Source organism: Hippocampus zosterae, chromosome 4 (assembly GCF_025434085.1).
Source record: "Hippocampus zosterae strain Florida chromosome 4, ASM2543408v3, whole genome shotgun sequence".
Lineage (NCBI taxonomy): Eukaryota > Metazoa > Chordata > Actinopteri > Syngnathiformes > Syngnathidae > Hippocampus > Hippocampus zosterae.
Genome location: NC_067454.1, coordinates 15421231 through 15441972, shown reverse-complemented (window position 1 = coordinate 15441972; position 20742 = coordinate 15421231). Strand labels below are relative to the sequence as shown.

Sequence of the window (20742 nt, the reverse complement as noted above, 5' to 3'; positions counted from 1 at the left end):
CAAGACATTACAAAGAGTGGATGGTGCAGTCCTGTGAGCAATATTACCTTTGCCAAAAGAGAATATTAGACGTAGGTCTTTAATTGAGGCGTCAACGTTGGGACCAAGGTCATAATTGTGTAGTGGTTAGCACCCCGCTTTGTGGCCGCAGCAATCGTGATTCGAATCCTGGCCACGGCACGGGCAATGACCCTGGCGGCCCGGTGGTCCAGTGGTTAGCCCGCAGACCTCATAGTGCAGAGGTACCGGGTTCAGTGCCAACTCAAGCCTCCCTGTGTGGCGTTTGCATGTGTTACCCGGACCTGTGTGGGTTTTCTCCGGGTACTCCAGTTTCCTCCCACATTCTAAAAACATGCATGGCAGGCTGAGTGAACACTCTAAATTGTCCCGAGGTGTGTGAGTGTGAGCACGGATGGTTGTTCGTCTCTGTGCGCCTTGTGATTGGCTGGCAACCGGTTCAGGGTGTCCCCCGCCTACTGCCCAAAGACAGCCAGGACAGGCTCCAGCACCTCCCGCGACCCTTGTGACGATAAGCGGATTGGAAAATGGATGGAGGGATGATGTGGTGACCAGTGATTGTACTGCACTTCCATTGATGATGTTTTTCCTATCCCATCTGCCTTCCTATCATCTATGTATTACTGTATATCAAATAGCTATAGATCATCACAACATCTGGACTTTATGAGTGTGGAATCCATTACATATTTTTGTCTGCTGCCCAGAGGTTCTGTCTGGATTATACGAACAATATTTCTCTAACCCCTCTGACCTGGAAAGTCCAATAAGTATTTCCATTGTTCAGTTTGTTAACAATTTCACACAGCTGCCGGTTTGATGCAGCGCGCTTCTAAACCACATCAAATACATTTACAAATATATGGTGAAACGATTAGCTATGAAATTGACCAATATCGACCAGTGCCTTGACCTACAAGGAAACAAAATGAATGAGAATGTAGAGAAATGAACAGACTTGTTTTTTTTGTCAAAGTGTCGGTGGTGTGGTATGTGTGCCTTCAATTGAAGTGGCCAAGTCAGTGAGATCAGGAGCACGGCTGGTTCGTCTTCCTTTGAGATTTGTCCTACTGTAGCTGCTCCCGAGTGTTCTCCTTTAGTATTTTCACAGCCTAAATAAGTACTTTTTAACGTCGCAATATCATATTTATTCTGCAGAGCTTGAATCCTGGTAACTGGACTGTTCTTGTTTGTTGAAGTGTTTGTGTGTAGTGTGTGTTTGTTTATTTTCTGAAGTCATTAATCAAATAAGTCGTAAAATAATATGCTATTTGGCTAACAATGGTATACTGTATTGCTCAAAGTCAATCATCATGAAGTTAGTCAACTATTTTGTCAATCGGAAACACTGAGTGTTGCGGTTTAAAATTCAATTTTATTTTCAAATTGTGCAAAAAATATTTAAAAAACATTACAGTATACATGCCTATATAAAAATAAGTGAAACGACAGAATACAAACGCAGTCACATTCCTTTCATGACCTCACTGCAAAAAAAAAAAAAAGACCAAAATTATATCATTATTTACAATTCGGAGAACTTTACAAAACCCATCATACACTTCCCATTACAATTGCGGTATGTTAAAGATCGGACTGCCAAGCATAGCGATAGGATTGAGGTAGAATAAAGAAATATACACTGAGAAGATTTTCTTTGTGGCCACACGTGAATATGATATGAACAAGAACAGTAAATACTGCTCATAAGGACAGATTATCCTGGCTTGTGGTTGTAGTCGTACTTTTGTCCATTTTGGACACATTTCTCACGTAAAATGCAATGAAGTGTAGAATATAACAAAAGTGCATCAACAAAATGATTTGGATTTTGAACATGAAGCTTTCCGTACTTCCAATTATGGCTCCCGTGTCAACATATAAAACGCATCTGTCATTGAAATGTGACACATTCATCTGGCTTGGGTGGGGTCGGGGAGGCAAACATTTTCATTTGGAAATTAAGCCAGAAGAAGTAAATGCAGAAGTGATCCAATGCCATAAAACATAACCACAAGATTGCCAACATTCTCTGAGCCAAAACAGCAACGAGTCATGAGCAGGAGTGAGGAAGTGTTGCAAAAGGAGACAATATTTAAAAAAAAAAGTTAATACATGGCACTTCTTCCAAATATATATTATGTACACGCTGATTAAATAAAGTGTGATCAGTATACATTCCCGCATATGAAACAAATATTAATAACACCAATGTAAACATAATAACTTTCATCGAGCCAGCACCAGCTGTTCAATGTATTTTAATTTACAACATTCACACGTGAAGCCTTTCTAAGGGTTTTCTCTATGTGGGAAAACGTGATTTCCTTGATTTACTTGAAAGGGTGAAAGAGTTCAGACTGTGTGGAGGCGCTTGCCTTCCGCCGAAGGCACGTGTATGGTTGTGGTATCAAACCTGCAAGCACTTCCTGCTCCTCAAGAGCAGGTGAAGTGACTTTCAGATATACCGACAGATGCCTCACTCCCTTACGGCGAAGACGCGGAAGGAGCCTCCCTCTGTGTTGCTCTTGCTGCAAAGAAAGACCAATAACATGATTGGGAGGGGGCGTCTATTATTTTTATCCGACATTGACTGCAAGAAGAAAGGATAAGATTCATTGTGATTAGTATATATATAGAATAATAAATATGGCAACTTGGATGATATGTGTACCGTATTAGGACGGTTTCATGCAAAGCTTTTATATTTGCGCCTGAATTGAAAACAAGCACATGTGACGTGACTTATTACTGGCACGAACCTGCTAACGTGTTTACATTAGAACGCCTTTATAATTAGTTCACCAGTGAGACGATAGGCCGCTCACCTGCTATCATATCGCACATAATTATTCTTATTGTATAGGAAAGCGGTGATTAGGTGGTGGTCAGTATTTCCAGCCAGGAGCAATCAGATCCATGGTGATTACTCGCCCATATAATCCTACTGCACTGTAGCCGACGTAATGTTGGCCCAGAGTACGGACCTCCACTCCAGCCATTTATTGACCTGAGACCGCCGAGCCCGATTGCATGAGTGTTTTTTTTTTTTTTTGTATCGTTTTTGTTTTAATACTTTCATTGTAGTCCGACCGGTCTGATTTTTTTGGACCACTTAGCACTTTGTACACTCAATTGAAATGCCAGGCTATAAAGTAAGCAAAGATCCCATGTGTGGCCCATCCGCACAGCCAACCACACCATTACTCTTACAACAGGGCTGGCCACAAAGGCCTCCCTCGCCTACATTTGCACCCCGTCTGAGCCGGCCGCAGAGATGTGAGAAAAATGGCGTGCGTGCATGCAAGCAAGCCGCTGTGTGCTTTAAACACATAAATCCTGCTTTGGTGTAATGAATAAATGTACCTTCCTTTCACACAGATCTCAACTTTGAGCTGTATCCAGGGCGTTTTGGCCGGACAGTGCCACGGTGCAGAAGAAGATAAATATTATGTTTGCTTTGATATTAAAGCAACTTTGATTTGATTTTGAGACTCATCCAGTGTGCGGGATGATTCTGACCGCAGTCAGGCTTCCACGTGCAGCGTAAGGCCTTTAGACCAAACAGGGTTTCTCTTAGCCTGGTTCCAAACATGCACCACAATTTGTTCAGCAGATTTGTTTCTTGGGTTTAAGCAAAGAAATTCAGATCGATTTCAATAAAACAAATCAACAAGAAGCAGATTTGTGAATCAACTCGACTAGTACTGCCACTATAGAGTATTTTTTTGTATCAATGATTCTACTAATTATCCTATTGACTAATTGGATCAAACTATATTTTACAATTTTCGACATGGCAAAGTGTTTGCAAGGTTCAAGTATTGTTGTTGAGTAGGGGTACTCATGCTCCACACTGTAATATCTCTGAATTTGAGTGTGTGTGTGTGTGCGATTCCAAAGATGGTGCATGGTCTGATGAGTGATGTGGGAGGCAGCACATGGGAGTACAGAGTGGCTAACGGTTAGCCAGTCTGCATGTTAACTTGCTAAGTGTCAGTGGTGGCCGCAGAAGCCCGTGTGTGAATGTGCAGATTTTGTGTTTGTGAATGTTTTTATTTTGTTACCATTTGTTCAATAAAGCGATGGACCAAGTTATTCCCTTCGATTGGTGTATGGATCTGTAGTAAAATCATTCTTTTCAGAAAAACAAGAACATTGTGAAACTTCCAGGAAAATATTTAGGCCTCAACTTTTTTGTGATTGAATTGTTCGAGGTGTTTGAACAAAATTCAACTTGGTCAAATAATAACAATAAATATCTTTTCCTTGCCTTACATTATATAGCTCTTGTTGCCTAGCAACCGAGCATTTGTGACCAACACCATGTACAGTAACTTCATCTATTACTTCAGTGACCGTTTGTGGGCTCATTGGGCTTTCATTTCTCTTGCCACTCATTTAAAATGAAATGGGTCGGATTTCCAATCATATTTGTAAAATGGAATTAAATTCGCTTTTTTCAAACACGAAATGAGCCATTTGAAGAAGCATGTTGTAATGAATCAATCTTGCAGCGATGCTGTTGAGAAAAATTGTCCCAATCCTCAATACAACCTATACATTTTTTTAATGGAAATTAAACATTCACATTTACAGAAAAAAGGAAAGAATTTTAAATGTTTGAAAATACTGAAATGGAATCTGGGAAAGAACGCCCCCCCAAAAAACAAAGAGCAAATAATCTATTGCATTGACTGACTTGATGTCAAGGCCAAACAATCCTATTTCAGGTCACAACCATCCTGGATATTTACCATTATCTTGGTTTTATAAATTTTTTTGAAGATTAAATAGATCATTTCTGGCCCGGAAAGTTGTCCTGATTGTGGCGATGGCAAGTTAACAAACGAAAGGATTACCTTTCAGACTGGATGCCATTTTTCAGCACACCAACATAATTCTTTCTCTTGTCCAGAGGCAGGACGTCCACGAGCCCCCCGTCTGGTGAGATCACCCCTGCATGGATGGCCGCCTTACAAATACTGGAGTTCTGTTCGAGAGAAAGAGGATGGGCACGGTTTAGCCCCTTGTCCACAGGTTTCCATTTCTTTGAGGAGACCTCCCAGGGCACATTTGCTACACAGTGCTCGTGTCTGTGACTGTTGACATGTAACGGGACTGAGAGCCCAGGTGCCTCTGGGGAGCGGTCATGTGCAGCCAGCTGGACATCATCAGAGGCGATGTTCGTACAAAGTCTATTAAACTTCACGTAGACGTTACGTGCCAGTGCCAGTGCTAACTCAACACACTGACTCATGAAGGTGACGTGAATTCTTGCACATCACTGTTTAGTCTGCTTTACAGTGAAGCAATCCACTTTCAACATGGCTCAGAAGAGCTTGCAGTGGTCATGAGCAAAACCAGTCTTCCTGAGAACATTTCTGCTTTTTCTGGATGGAAAACGGTCAGAGAGAACTGGTACTGAACACAATCTCACAACAACTCAAAACACTTTAAGTTGGGCAACGCATAATTTCAATCAAGATGCCACTAAATCAATGTTTCCCAAGGTTTGGAGTTTTTTTTCCTCAGGGCCCAATAATCGAAATTGAAAGTTCAGCAAAAATGTGGCAAAATGGCAAATGTGAAGAGTACTCTGCATCACCTGTTTCCCCACCTCACGGCTTCCCAGGTTTTAAGAATGAAAACAAAAGCTAAGCAGCCTACTGGAACAGATTGTTCTTGAAATTCCATTGTTGGACATAATGATCAAGAACACAACAGATGTGAATTAAAAAGTTTCAGAAGGGCTAATCTTAACAACGTTGCTCACATTAAAATCCGCTGTTATTTATTTAATCATTTTTTTCTATGCTCGCCTTTATTTTCAGGTTGCATCTTGTTGTAATGAATTTCTTACATTGCTTGATTCTCAAGTTCAACAATCACATACTGGAAAGCTTTTACAATGAATGTAAAGAGCCTCGAGAGGTTCCTCAAGGTTTATTTCTAAGTCCTCCAATTGTTCCACTCCAAGGTAACCATTTTACTGGTTTTACCAGGTAACCATTTTACTGGTTTTGCCTAGTTTAAAAAAAAAAACAGTGCTTGTCTTGTATTTAGGTCAAGCAAGGTTGTTATGGTGTGGTAGCCGTCCTTCACACATGAATAAATCTATGTGTTTCGCAAAACCTCATCACTTACGTCCATGTAGATGTTGCTGCCAATAACCGGTGACCAATAAGAGGGTTGACTCTTGCAGTCAGAAGGACAGAAGACTCTAAAGAGGCAATTGGACATGACTGTCAAAATGGAGCAACATCGAGAGCTGTATCAAAGTGCTAGCTTAACTCATTTGCTTGGAATAATGTGCATTGATAATGAGCGTACAAGGATCATTCCAGAACTGGAGGGCATTTTTGGTCCCCAGTACGAAAGTTTCACATTTTGTATGCATTTGAGTTGTCCTGAAACACAAATTTAACTACAGCTGCGGTGAAAGTGATTCCTAAATATTATTCAAAATGCCAAATAGTTTTTGAACACCCCTTAAAATTGATTTTCATCTGTCTTTTCCCTCCCTCAATGATGAACTTGAATAAAAATGTAACAGAAAAAAAATGTTTTCGGGGTCTGGTTTCGTGAAGTATTCCTTGCAATCGTATTTTGTCTTATCACAGACATATTTCAAATTATAGTGTTATGTCAGTAGTTGTATATAAATTCAACATCCCTGTGAACTAAGATCATTTTAATCATCCAGAGGAAGAAAAAAGTGAGGTGCGTGACTCAGCCGAAATTTCTACGATCTTTTTAGCCATTTGGAGGAAGTGAAAAAGAGTGAGCTACGTGAGTGAGTAGAAATGTCATTAATAATTGCATAAGGCTCAGACCTTTTTTTGTTACGGTAATGTCCACTAATTCTAGAATGACACACAAATAGACGAGACCTCGTTCGGCTTTAGTGAATGCATGAGACGAGTCACCTCGGACAATGTGAGAGGGGCTTTTTGAATGGGCAGATTTCGGCCACTGTCGTGTAGCAGTCAATATTGGTTTCTGTGAGAGAGGAATGACAAAATACAACATACACATGTTAAGCATCTTGCCTTACTTGGTGGTTAAACAGGCCATCTTATGTCAGTGCAGCACATCTTCTCTCACCTTGTACTTTGGCCATCATAAAGGCATTTCCTGGCTTATATTTACTGCAAAACATGTTCAAATGTGTGTTTAGACAAAGAAAAAAAAATCACAGTTTATCACGGTATACATTTTTGAGGTTTACCTGAAAGACTCGATGGAATTTTTGGTGGCTTTGACAAAGAAGGGAACCTTTGTTTCCATCCTTGTAATGTCTACAAGTCCTCCGTTGTTGTCGATCGCACCGGAGTGAATGGCGGCACGGCAAATACTCGATTGCTACTCGAACAATGAAAAAGACACTTTCTTTCAGTCACAATTCATTCATTAAAATCAAATTGATCCATTTTTGTCGTGTTGTTTAGCAACCATGCTCACCACATCATAGTAGAGTGTTCCCCAAACTTTTCCTTTTCTATTCATGCAGTTAGCAGGACACTTGTATCTGCAAAGTGAGAAAAAGATCCAGTCAAATTATTTTGTACAATGATATACGAGAGAGAGAGAGAGAGAGAGAGAGAGAGAGAGAGAGAGAGAGAGAGAGAGAGAGAGAGAGAGAGAGAGAGAGAGAGAGAGAGAGAGAGATTTTAATGGACACTCTAAAGGGGTGGCCCGGTGTTTGACTGTTTAGCACGTCGGCCTCAACGTGCAGAGGTGCAAGGGTTCGATTTTAAATTGACAGTGCAGAAAATGCACAAAGTGAGAAGGATTCAATTACTGGTTTGCTGAGTCATGTGTCACAACATTATTGTTATAAGTTAAGTAGAAGCAGATGTTTGCACATTTATTCATTTGATTCAAGACAAAAATAGTAAGTCCGCTTTCATGGAGGATTGCAGACATTGGAGAACATTGACTGTTGAGAGGCTGAAATTCAAAACAAGGTGTCTAAACGAGTAATAAAAATAAGTATTCATTTGATTACCGATTAGCCGTCGATGAATCAATTAGTTGGTGCAGCTTCAGAACTATCGTTGTATACTTGAATATTTGCTGCCATTATATGATTTATGACATTCATAATACAGTATAAGCGATATTGTGTTTATTTTACTATTATCATTATAACGGAACGCTGAGAGAAACCATAAGTACGATGGAGCAGTGACAAAAATGAACTGAACACTCTCACAGTCCAGGCTGTACGAATGTATCTAGGTGGCCACCCGGTGTACATTTCTTGACAGGTACTTCATTAAAACAAATCTAAATAATATAATTATACCTGTTGCAGGTCACTCCTCTGCACTTGTCTCTCAGTCTGGTTTCACACTTGATGCTCTGAGCTGACCAAAAAAAAAAAAAAAACACACATCGTGAAAAATGAGGTAAAATAATAGAATATAATATCATGTAGTATACTAATACTTACCCAGATTGGCGTTACTAGGATTCCTTGAGGATGGACTGCTTGGTCTGGACACGGGTTTCTTTGGAGCGGAGGGTTTGGGTGCGGGTTTTGCGGTTGTGCGAGGCACGACGGGCACCTGAGGCTTCTCCACCTCGTTCATATCCTCAGTCTCTGTGCGCTGGGAGTCTAACATTGTAAAAAAAGATGAATACTTTTAATAATAATAATTCATACAGTGCATGTTATTGGCGTAAAAAGCTTGACAACCGCTGTATTAATGGATCATAGATATATATATATATGTATATATATTGAACTGAAATGTAACAACACTGTCTATCTCACGGTCATTGTCTCACCTTTGTAACACAAATTATTCCTGCATCCTCCTCCGTAGCTGGGAGGACACTGGGAACAAGGGCGGCCATTTTTGTAGGGAGCCTCCCCGATCCAGTTGCCCCTGCAGGAACACATGGCGCATATGTCGACTGAGGTTTGGAACATGTCAGCATCACTTTGCTGGCAGCTTCTGTAATGACTTTAACACTATTTGCCTGCGGTCAACACTCCAAAGAGGCTAATAAAAGCCCTCCTCGTTGTGTCTGAATGGAATGGAAACAAGCTCTTATTTTTCTTTCCCAATGCTTCGTTATCCTTTTTTCTATTTTCTGACTTCTGGAGGAATTGGAGTGGCCCTAAAATGTCATTCAGCGTTCAAATGAGCGGTCAAGCCAACAGCTGGGAGTACCGTGCCTTAGGAACTTGCAATTCGCTGCCAGGACGTTTAGGAGGAAAAATGTAAGCAAAGAGCAAAGGTGTCATTTCTGGAATGGTTGCTCTTACTTTGGGGAGTAGTTGCACACGAGGTAGACGGCGTTCTCCCATGTTTCCCCCCACACGTTCATCCTCGGACACACATGCACGGCGCAGCCAACTCTGCTCGTGGTGGCCCAAACCACCTGCGAAGAAGGGAACGAAAGAAAGGCCAATGTAAGCTGGAGGTTCTGGCTGAATGAATGAAAAGAAAAATCTCGTAAGTTAACCTATAAAACCGGCGGCCCATTTTTCCTCAAGTCGTCTCTCTCGCTGAGCTTTTGGGTCAATGGATCATTCCAGAGGAAGCGAGCAGACATGCGGTCACGATTAACGAGGCCAGTGGGACGCAGCAGAGTGGGCAGTCTGTTTTTCTGCCCTCGTCAGCTGCTCATCTCGTGCGAAAACACTTTGCCCTCTGGGATGTTGCCTCGATCCCTCTCATCAACCAAATGGAAAAGCCGTCATGCTCTAAAATCTTACTCGGAAGCGTCCAGGGTAAAATAAAGCACCTTCTTCAACGGAAAACTGCTGCAGCAGTGCTCAAGATGAATGATGTGCCATTTGAAGGGGGAATACGACACTCCAGGTTCCAAAACTCCTCCCAACTTTTCCTCTTTTTTCCTTTCAACGTGTGTGCGTGCTCTCCCTGCTTCGGAATGTTCATCTTTTTTCCTGGTTGAGACATTTCGAGGCCACTGGAAGCAGTGAGTCAGCAAGCAGAATTCGTTTCTGATGTGCTGCGACGTGAAGCTGAAGAGTCTCCATCTTTGGAGTGTATTGACCAGTGGTGCAAATAATTAGTTTTAGTACCGTACTCTAAATCTGACACACCACAGAGAAGAGTTTGGTTAACAATCCCGCCAAATGTGAATGTGTGAAAAAAATTGTATATCAAACGGGGCTTTAAAGTGGTGAAATACATACAGTACTCTATCAAGCCTTTCCAATGTCTAAACACATGCTACAGCTGTAAAAATATATCCGCTTAAAGTCTCCCGCGGTTGGAATAAATCCCACCAATTCGTCGTGAGGCCGACAACGAGGCGCTTGAAAGCAAACACGCTAATTAATAGCCCTGTTTCACATGCAGGTTATGAAGCGGGACATTTTTTTTTTCGCCTCACTCTTCCACTTTCTCTCCTTGGCATGCACGCACTCGTGGCCAACAACAAGGCGCTCTAACATAGGTGCATCAGCGGACCATCGGACGGAAAGATGCATTTTCAGGGTGTAGCATAGCTAGCTAGCTAAGTGCATATTGCACCCCTCAAGCTGCAGCATCTTTAGAGGAATCCAGGTCAAGCACGGAGGGATGAGAGTGAATGACTACCAGATGGCCCTGGTCAGGTTTCAGGCTGAGGGGCAGAGGGAGGAGTCCGAATGTTTCGGTAAACACATCTCAGCAGCTTCAAGATAAACCTTGAAGGGAAGATTTTCCTCAAATGCAGCTATACTCATAAAATAATAGGTCACAGTATCTTCAAAAGAATTTGATGACCTGACAAAGATAATAGCAGGCTACTCAGTTTAGATTGACACCATCTTGGATGTAGTCATTGAACATGGTAGCAAATGAATGGCATTTTCATTCATTTCAGCGGGGAAAGATGATTTGAGATGAGGACACCCTGCAGTATGATGCAGCAGTGCAGTTCAACGCCGGTGGAATATACAAAGACAAGAAATGTGACAATATCATCTCTTACAACGCAGACAACTGTCAAAACACATCATTATGATGTTTATGAGTGACCATTTTCATTCTTCTTCGACAGTGCGTGTGGCATGTGAGCATCTATCTTTTTTAAAAATGATTTGTCTGCCCTTCACACATTTTTTTTTTTTTTTTACTACCGTGTCTATTTGTTTACCCCTGTTATGCCTCTATAGAGACCTCTGGTGCGTTTGGGCTTCCCTCACCTGGGTGTAGTGGGTGCACATGGGCCCGGAGCAGCGCTCTGGACACCACGGGTTACACTCATGAGGGTAGGGATAGGTGTAGTCTTTCACTTCGTCGTACCAGGACTGAACGTGGAAGGCGGGTGAGCGGTATCTGCACACACAAAACAGTTGCTTGGCTCAAAAGGTTTCTGGTACCACGTGAACCTCTTAGCACCTCTTCCTCTCCATAACATGGCAAATTAAAAGAACTCCAAAGAATCAAAGCAAACGAAACATTGTCCCACCGTTTGACAAATCAGTATTGTAAACATGCCTTTTTAGGGTATTGAAGAGCACACAGCATGATGTGGTGGGGTTGGGGGGAGAGCGAGCATAGGGAGCGGAAAAAGGGAATCCTCAGTGGGTGTGCTGGCAGGGGAAGAAAAGAAGTGAAAGAGGGGAGAGTATGACGGCTCAGTGAGAATCAGAGCAGATTCCTGGAAGGGCACCTGCTGTGATAGCAACACACAGAGGCCTACTGTGATCAAACACACACATTCATACAACAGTCAACCCCTACTTACTGGACATGACATTGACAAAACTACCCATGATGGATGATGGTGTTTCCCAATACGTTTGCCCACATAATGTGTGGTACACTTGAATCGACCCAACACAGTTAAAAAAAAAAAAAAAAAAAAAAAAAAAAGCAGTAAAATGCAGCAGTAGTAGAAATACGTACCAGCGGTTTAATGGTTTCCCAGTGACACATGGACAGTAGACCCCTGACAACATGTACATGGTTCACACTAAAGATGGCAATAAATTCATTTTAAACAGGGATTAGCACAGTTTGGCTGAATTTTGGCCCGATTTATGGTGCCCTTTGGGAGGGTAAAAAAAAAACCCACATGAATGACAGAGTGTGGTGGCAGCCAGCAGTGGAGTCGGGAAAAATGATTTCTTGCAATTGGCACGATCGTCACCAGCTCTCAGCCAGAATGGCCTGTCGACAACACTTAAGTGATTGCCAGTGAATGTCAACGTGAAATAAGTTACCGGCATACGCCGTTAGCGACACGGTGTGTAAATTAGCCGCGCGCACGCACGCACACACGGTGCGCTGGATCGTGTGTGAGAAGGAAGGAGTCACTTATAGTCCAAGTGCTACATCTTGAAGGCAAACTATTGACGCTGAAGTAATGTGTGGATTATAGGCACCCAAGGCTCCAAATGACTTTATTTTTCTTTGGTGAGCAGTAGTGCTCATCTATGACTTCATTTGAGGGCAACTTTCTATTTTTAAACAGCATCCTGAAGCAAGGGTTTTGTTGTAAAACAAAAAATGCCAATATAATAATTGAACAATGGGTTTTCTTTTTTCATGTAATCAACAGGTTTGATTTCTTAAATTGACGTGAATAGAAGCAAACTCTTTTATTGTCAAGAAACTATTTCAGGGGTTATTTTAATTTCAAATATAAATATACATTTCCGTATAAACTTAATATTTCTGAATGGGTTGTAGTCTTTTGGCAAAGCAATATTGATTTTTTTTTTCCAACAGCTGTAATGCAATTTTGAGATTTGTTGTGCAGATGTCAAAAGTCAAAATCAAAATTCAGGATTCTATTGTGAAAACGGACAAAAAAGAAAACCTATATGTGCAATGTTCAAAACTATATGAACACTTTTCAGCTTATAGATTAATATTTATACACTGTTCTTTTGCCTAAGCATTAGCTTTCCTCAATGGTACCATTAATAATCAAACATGACATGTGATTTGACCATGAAAACAGGATAATTGTAGCCTTCTTTCCCGCTGCAGTTTCAACGTGTGAATTGTCAGTCGGAAAGATGACATTACGTGAAGCAAATCATTTCGATGGAAGATAAAACACTCTAGCAAGTAAGTTGATTCAAAAATAGATGTGTTGGGAATTCATGACACCGACGTGCTCCTTTTAAGGTGAAATGGACAGCATGTTAGCCATGATGTTTTTTTTCCTAACGGACTTAAAGACAACCAAACCTTTGGCACAACCCAAAACACAACGTTTTTCTCATTTAAATTCAGGTCAGTAGTAGTCAATCACATGATGACACCTGCTGTTTGTTATTTACAAACATGTTGAAATGATGGCTGCTTCACTGGTTTGTGTCCCGGGCTTGGATTTTATGTTGTATTCATTCATACTTGTAAATACAAATAACACTGCTGTCTGAAAATGTCTGGTCTGTTCATTGAGGAACAGCTCCAACATGGAAAACAAATCTCATTGGAATCAAAGTGGTCAAAAGTAGAAATGTTAAAGGGTCTCACCTGCCCCAGTGAACAGCCAGGTTCTGCCCGATGGACATGAGCAGGTCCTGCGGTCCATGATCCCACTGGCACACCTCGGCCCAGTGCGTGGCAGACCTCTCCAGCTCGTCATCCCACACCTGTCGACATTCACCAGATCAACTCAGAAGGTTAATTTGGACAACCCAAATAAACCTCCAAAATATATAATAATAATAATAATAATCTGCTCCTCTGAACTTTCATGGAGTTGCCCTATTAGTATTCCATAATTGTCCAAATATACAGATGTCTCACACAGTCATGCAAATAAGTGCTATTGGTGAGACATTCTGTTTACCAATCCACCCTAATTATTCTACTGGTGTGCTAAATTAATTATTTTATAAGTGAGGGCAAAGAGCGGACTTGTATATTCACCGAAAGCTCCTACATTTTAAGGCTATCAAATAAATGCTCCATAGCAGAGAGGACACCTAACTTACTCCTCAGTACATTTCCAGTCCTTTGGTGGTCAAACACATGCACACATGCACACACACACTCACACAAATCCCAGCACCCTGCCTAACCTTCAAGGAGTCCCAAAAACAATAATTGCTCTCGTTTGCCCACTCCTGTGCCATGCAGGCTGCTAACAAGCCCCCCCACCCCTCCCTCGCTCGTCTTCTCCAGCATGAAGCAGGTAAACTGCACAAAGTCAGCATTATTATCCAGCTTGTTAAAAAGAAACAGCAGGCTGGTAAGAGTGTGCCGTCATGACTGCATGTTTCCAGCTGAGAGAAAAGGCTTCTTCTTTTTTTTTTTTTTTTTTTTAGTATATACAGCAGCACTTTGTGAAGTATTTTAACCCTTAAGCATATTCCAGGTTCCATGCCCACCTATCCTATAACATGAAATGGAGCTCCTTTGTTCACTGAGTGCCAGTTTATCTGTACTCATGGTTGTCTATAACAAATTCTAAACTATAAAGATGATCAAAATGAATTCCTAAACCGTTTGAGATTAAGAAATTGATGATTAATCCTTCATCAATGTTTCAGCAAATAGGGACAGTTCACTTTTATTTGCTACATTGCGCATACGCATTACTTGATCTTGTGCCTGTGTCGAGGCACCCTTGACCTCTGACGCTTTGTATGCACAGTATCATTCTTACTTCTTTTTTTTCCACCGTCACTGTTTTGATGTAACCCCAGGATACAAAAAGTGCACATGTCTGCAGGATGCTGTGCAAATGCGGTAGAAACTCAGCCAGTTGTCAGGAATGTTTCAAGCTTCCCCGTGAACACCCTCCCACAAAAAAAAAAAAAAAAAAATCTAAATGATTTGGACTCTTTTCCTGTTTCGAGATCTCCCATGAGCCTTCGGCCTTCAGAGACAAGAGGTGCATGATTCCATGACCCCTGTGCCAATGTGGCGGAAACATGTACAGTTCTCTCTGTTTCAAGCTCGTACATTATGCCCCCCAATCCCATATATACTTCATATACATATTTACATGACTGTTTTACTGTTTCAACATTCCCCCACATGCGCATGGTTCTAAAGGAACCTGTGCCAATGTGGTGGACACACAAACAGTTCTCAGGACTGTTTCAAACTCCCTCGTGACAATTGTCTGCTAAAAGTACACATTCTTCAAACACCAACAAATGCATGTTTCTGTGGGAAACTGTGCAAATGTCGTGGGGAAAAAGACAGTTTGAAGCTCCCGTTTGAACACTGTTACCACTTGCCAATGCCCCTGCCCCCGCACCCAAAAAAAAATCTTGTACGTATTACATGTAGAGTTTAAAATCCTCAAAGATTTCCTTGATTTAACACAAACTGGTACATCCATCCAAATCGTGTCATGTGTAATGAGATTCCCAAGTGTGCCTCACCATGTACTCCATGTTGGCCGCACTAGGGTACACCGAGCCCCTCAGTTTGTTGTGCAGCTGGAGGATCTCTTCCCGGTCCGACCAGCGGATGGCACGTCTGCTCCTGCTGCCGCTTCCATTTTGGCCGGTGCTGTTGTGACCCACTTCTTGGTCCTCATAGCGACTCAACAGCTGCCTGAGCTCCTGGGAGTCGGGCAGGAAGAGGGACGTCGAGCTTCCGAGCCAAGAGAGGAGCAGGAGGGTGAGGAGAGGGATGAAGGCCATTGTTGACACTCTGACGATTGAACACAGCAGTGTTTTTTTTATATGTGAGGGGGGCTTGTCCTGACACAACCTGCCGGGAGGGAACATTTCATCAGTTTCTTCCTGTTGTGGGAGTACAAATCACAATAGTTGACAGATTACACAAGTCATGTACTAAAAACTTCCTCTTGCTTTGAGTTTTAACTGCTTCACAAAATGTCAAATTACAGATAAGCGCTGATGAGTAATGTGACAAGAAGATAACCAGAAATGCTGTCAATGCTGCACTAATGACTCATATAAATGAGTGCATCCCAATCATGAGCATAAGTGTCCTATGCCTCATTTTAAACACATGACCTCAGTTTTTCTACTGGAATTTAAGTTACAAGTAATTAGGTCACTAGTTTGCACATGATCTTCATATGCATCATAATTCCAAATTCAGATAAATCATTTTTGAATAAAAATGGTGCATAAGGTTTGGAGCTAAAGCATTAAGTTGTCTGGATTGACGCTAACAAATAATGGGCCATAGTTAGACAGGATAACTAATAGCATTGTTAGAATGCAACAAGCCGTTTGACAATAAATATTTGAACACGAGCAGGAGCGCAACACATGTAGACTGATACAATACTCACAGGGATATGTTGTTTCCTCCGTAATGAATGACAAATATTACTGCCGCTTACTGAAAAGCTGAGCCGTTTCCAGGTGTACTTGTATTTTACAGTCCCCAGGCAACCAAGGCGAGCATACCAGAAGAGTAGCACAATGTCCACTGAACTGAAGCAACAAATGCGCCCAAAACTGCTTAATTCTTAACTTTCTATTCAATGACGGAATCACGATGATGTTTTCAATTAGTACAATTAATCTAGCGTGGATTTTGTGTTGGGTTTTTCGACTGAGCTGGAACAGATAAATGGCAGATTCATTCATTTCCATAGGGAGAGATGATTTGAGATCTGAGTGTTTTGAGCTACGATCGGTGTCAAGGAACAAACTCAGTCTGTGTTTCAACAAAGCACTGTAAGGTAATCTACCAGTTTTTGTAATCAGTTGATGTAGCATGCTAAATTGTAGTGTGATTCATGAAAAAAAAATATCCCTAGAGCACCAGCTTCATCAAAAAATCAGTCCTTGAAGATAACGAATGATAATAAAACTCATGCTTACAGAGATTTGTGCAAACTACAACCACAATACTAAAAATTGTGCTGCATCGTGTTAAATGACCATCGGTCTGACGTCTCAATAAAAAGTTAATATTATCCTGTGTAGGCATTTTCTTTTGGGGGGGGGGGGGGCTTCAGCCGAGTGTTGGATCTCATTTGGTCGCTAATGTTGCGGCCAATAATGATTTAATGTCGAAACAAGAGGGAGGACTTGTTAAAATAAAGCGAGAAAGGTGCAGCGGGTCCGTGTGAACCGACAAGAAAATAAACACGAGTTCTCGCTCGCACTGCTTCGCTCCTTATCCTTGAATCCCTTCAACTCTTTCCCCCTGGCTGCAAAGAGGCGGCTTGAGGTCTGGCACCGTCTCTGTGTCAACACGCCGTGCCAGGGGCAGCTGAGCCAGGCACCAGGCACCACACCCTACTGCTGCTGCTCGCACTCAACCGAGAGCAGTGTCGCTGCCCGGGCCCTTCTCATGGTTCTCCTGAATTTTAGACTGGAGTGACAAACGGGGCGAGAAGATATGGATGCATACTGTTGCTTCACGCAGTCCGGCCTCTTGAGAGCTCTCCGCAGAGGGGATGGGGCTGACCTTTCGTTCACCTCAGCACCACGCTTGCATGTCATCTCCACTTCCCGAGTCATACAAAATAGGTGGTGTGTATATACCATTAGTTTCCTCGGTGACATACATTAGGCCTACAGTATACACAGTCATATTAATAACCCAAGGGTATGAATAATTTCAGGCGTGACCATATATACGCACACACACACACGTGTCACCAAACAGTAAAACCAAGAACAAATCTAAGTCATGCTGAGTCGAATGCCAAAGAATACGAGTGAGTTTTGAGGAGGGCTTTGAAGATGGGCAGCGAGGAGGCTTGCCGAATGTTCAGTGGGAGGTCATTCCAGAGAGAGGGACCAGCAACAGAAAAGGCTCGATCCCCTCTGAGCCTCAGTTTAGTTCTTGGTACTTCTAATAATATCTGGTCCACAGCTGATGAGCTCAGACAGGTAAGGTGGCGCGAGAATATTCGGAGATTTTATAAACAAAGAGGAGGATCTTGAAAATAACTCTAAACGGAATGGGGAGCCAGTGAAGGGATGCCAGAGTAGGAGTTATGTGCTCCCTCTTACGAGTATCAGTCAAGAGGCGAACAGTGGCATTCTGGACCAGCTGAAGGCGCGTAATGGAGGACTGGCTGACTCCAAAGTAAAGGGCATTGCAGTAATCCAGCCGGGATGTGACAAAGGCATGAATTACTGTCTCAAAGTGTTCATGTGAGAGGAGAGGTTTTATTTTGGCCAGCTGTCTAAGGTGAAAGAAGCTGGATTTAACAACGGCACCAATTTGCCGATCGAGTTTGAAATCACTGTCCAGTTTAAGGCCCAAGTTTGAGACTGTTGACTTAAGGAGACAGGGGGCCCAAGTCTACAGGATGGAATGTACAAGGGCCACTGGGACCAAACAATATCACCTCTGTCTTCTTTTCGTTGAATTTCAAGAAATTTTGTGCCATCCAGGTTTTGATTTCTTCCAGACAGGATAGGAGTGGCCTTAATGAGAAGGCGTCTTTCTTGCTCAGTGGGACATAGATCTGGCAGACATCTGCATAGCAGTGGAAGGGAATACCATGTTTCCTTAAGATGAAATGAACAAATTGTCTATCGACACTATCCTCCAACCCGCCCTGACAGCACTTGGTAGCTCCTTCAGCCAGAGACTGTTACACCCGCCCTGCAAGAAGGAGAGATACCGACGCTCGTTCCTACCGACTGCTGTCAGGCTGATGAATACAAAATAACAATCATAATGATAATAATTAAATGATGTGAAGGAAAATTGTAAATAGTACTGCGATTTATCCATTTTGTGTTCATATTGCATTTAATTGAAAGATGTTTGTTGTTTTTTTTCTCTTTCTTCTTTCTTCTTTCTACATACATTCTTGCTGCTGGAGGCTGTAAATTTCCCCAGGTTGGGACGAATAAAGGATACCTTATCTTATCTTATCTTATCTTCCATCCATCTTTTTTTTCAGGCAATTGGTGACTCCCAAGGATATGTTTGTCCAAGCCTCGTCGTGTGCCTAAAGTTACTAAGAAAGGTCCTTTGCCTGATAAAATAAAACATTGCAGAAAGCATTTTGCACAAAATAAATATTAACGCCTTCCTGGGTGTTTAGTTCGAAATATGCCAGCTTAGTTCAAGCAGATGAGAGTTGCCCCAAATTGAATGGATATTTACATAATGTCATTTATCACTTGTCATTACGCCTTATCTAGTTCCATGATTAGAGGAGTCACGGTGATACTGGGGCTGAGGCTGTTTGCCTGTCAATCCAAGTACTACATAATGATATACAAAAGAATGAATGACAGATGTGGAAGAAGTTGTGAATTTAGCGCTCCAAAAATCATCTTGGATTACAATGTTGATTTCCCGTCCATTTCAATGAGGGCTGAGGGGGCTGCAGAGAGCCTTCTTTCACATTCATCATCATTCAACTCTGTACCTACTGCACAGTGGATGCAGCTACAATGATGTACTTTTTGAAAAATGGAATGCACCAGACAAAACTGGTATGAATGAAGAGAAAAAAAGTGTCTCAAGGCAGATTTCGGTAACAACAATAAACTTTTGTTTTCTCACCTCTGCTCGTCTTTGGTCTCAATTCGCTTGCTTGAGGGCTGTCTTGTATTCCCGTGTGAGGATCTGCAGAGAGTTGTCAGCACGCAGGATGTGTCTACACTGGGAGAAGCTTGGAGAGCCTTATATAGAGAAAGGACCCCTCAGGATGAGAGGAGGGGAAGGGAAAGGGGGGGGGAAGCCTCCCCCACACCAGCTTCCCTGAAATGTTCCTGGCTCAGTGTGCATATGAGCAGCAGCAGCTTCACATCAGGAGGGAAAACTACAAATAATGTTAATCATCTCAGTGACAAATGAGTCGAGCAGCTGGATGAGGAGCCCAGAATGGAGCTCGGCTGACTGAGTTTTGCTCACATGTGTGCAAGTGCAAGCACTCGGCAAGAGCGCACAAATACAAAGCATGTTTTACCCTTCAAATCGAGATGAACAACTTCATCTAAGTGTTGTCTATGGTGTTTTATAAACAAAGGGGGTGCAGTTGCCGGCATTGGTGTTCAAATGGTAAATGGGCTGTCACTTTTCAAAGTCAGGTACAGAAAGGGCTTGACACTTTTACCTCATTGACCTACTGATGACGGGGCATCAGGCCCAGCTGGTTGTCAGTATCATGCTCAAGGACACTTGGACATGCTCGCAATGGGCGGGGACTGAACCCCCAACTTCTCGGTTGGGAAACAACCATTCTATCGCTGAGCCATGCCACCCCCGTGCATGGTATCGGATCATTTTTGTGAGTCAGAGCATGAGTTACCGGCATACACTAAAAGATAGTGGTAAGGATATCGGTGCCGATACAATTCCGGTACCCTGTATCTTGCCTAACGGTCAGCTGGGATAGACTACAGCTCGCATGCAACTTATAACAAGGACAACCACTAGATAAAATGGGTGGATGGATTGATTTAATTTGTTTTTATTCCCTATTTGTTGGTACCATATTTTCCATACTAAAAGGTGCACTGGATTATGAGGCGCACCTTCAATGAATGGCCAATCTACAACGCATCCACTAGATGGAGCTACGCTCAAGGAAATGCCAACAGAACGATCAAATGTCAGTAAAAAAGCAGCGACACAGTTCACTTAACCAACAGCAAGTTATAACATTGACTTGTTAACATTGAACTCTCTTGCCGCTGCTCTATTTCCATGTTCAACTGCATAACCCGATCACCTTAAGTTTGAACTCTGTGTTGTAAGCACGTCTCTAGCAAGGATCCATTTTGGGGGTTGACATATGACCGTAATAACCATACACAAGGCACATCGGATTTTAAGGCACACTGTTAATTTTAAGAAAATGGAAGGCTTTTAG

General features: G+C 42.2%; 1 protein-coding gene across 2 annotated transcripts; it reads right to left on the bottom strand.

Annotated features, from left to right (window-relative positions):
* Positions 1-1373: 1373 nt before the first annotated feature.
* On the bottom strand, positions 1374-19586 carry crispld2 (cysteine-rich secretory protein LCCL domain containing 2). 2 transcript variants are annotated; one of them, XM_052063794.1, is made up of 15 exons: positions 19431-19586; positions 15347-15680; positions 13482-13600; positions 11192-11324; positions 9299-9414; positions 8815-8915; positions 8477-8641; positions 8330-8390; positions 7483-7549; positions 7250-7383; positions 7126-7169; positions 6948-7020; positions 6166-6241; positions 4881-5011; positions 1374-2549 (listed from the first exon to the last, which is right to left on the bottom strand). In XM_052063794.1, exons 2-15 carry the CDS (start codon positions 15608-15610, stop codon positions 2498-2500), a joined length of 1536 nt encoding a protein of 511 aa, XP_051919754.1. In that variant the 5' UTR covers positions 15611-15680; positions 19431-19586; the 3' UTR covers positions 1374-2497. The 2 variants fall into 2 exon arrangements, 1 of the variants encoding a protein (XP_051919754.1); XR_007962160.1 differs by lacking the exon at positions 6166-6241.
* Between the last annotated feature and the right edge of the window lie 1156 nt (positions 19587-20742).

Coding starts and splice junctions, on each gene's coding strand:
- crispld2 (XM_052063794.1), bottom strand. CDS start 15,610: ATGGCCTTCATCCCTCTCCTCACCCTCCTGCTCCTCTCTTGGCTCGGA. Junction 8,642..8,814: donor GAATAATTTGTGTTACAAAG/GTGAGACAATGA, acceptor TTACAATGTTAG/ACTCCCAGCGCACAGAGACT. Junction 6,242..6,947: donor CCCCTCTCACATTGTCCGAG/GTGACTCGTCTC, acceptor TTGCCTCTTTAG/AGTCTTCTGTCCTTCTGACT.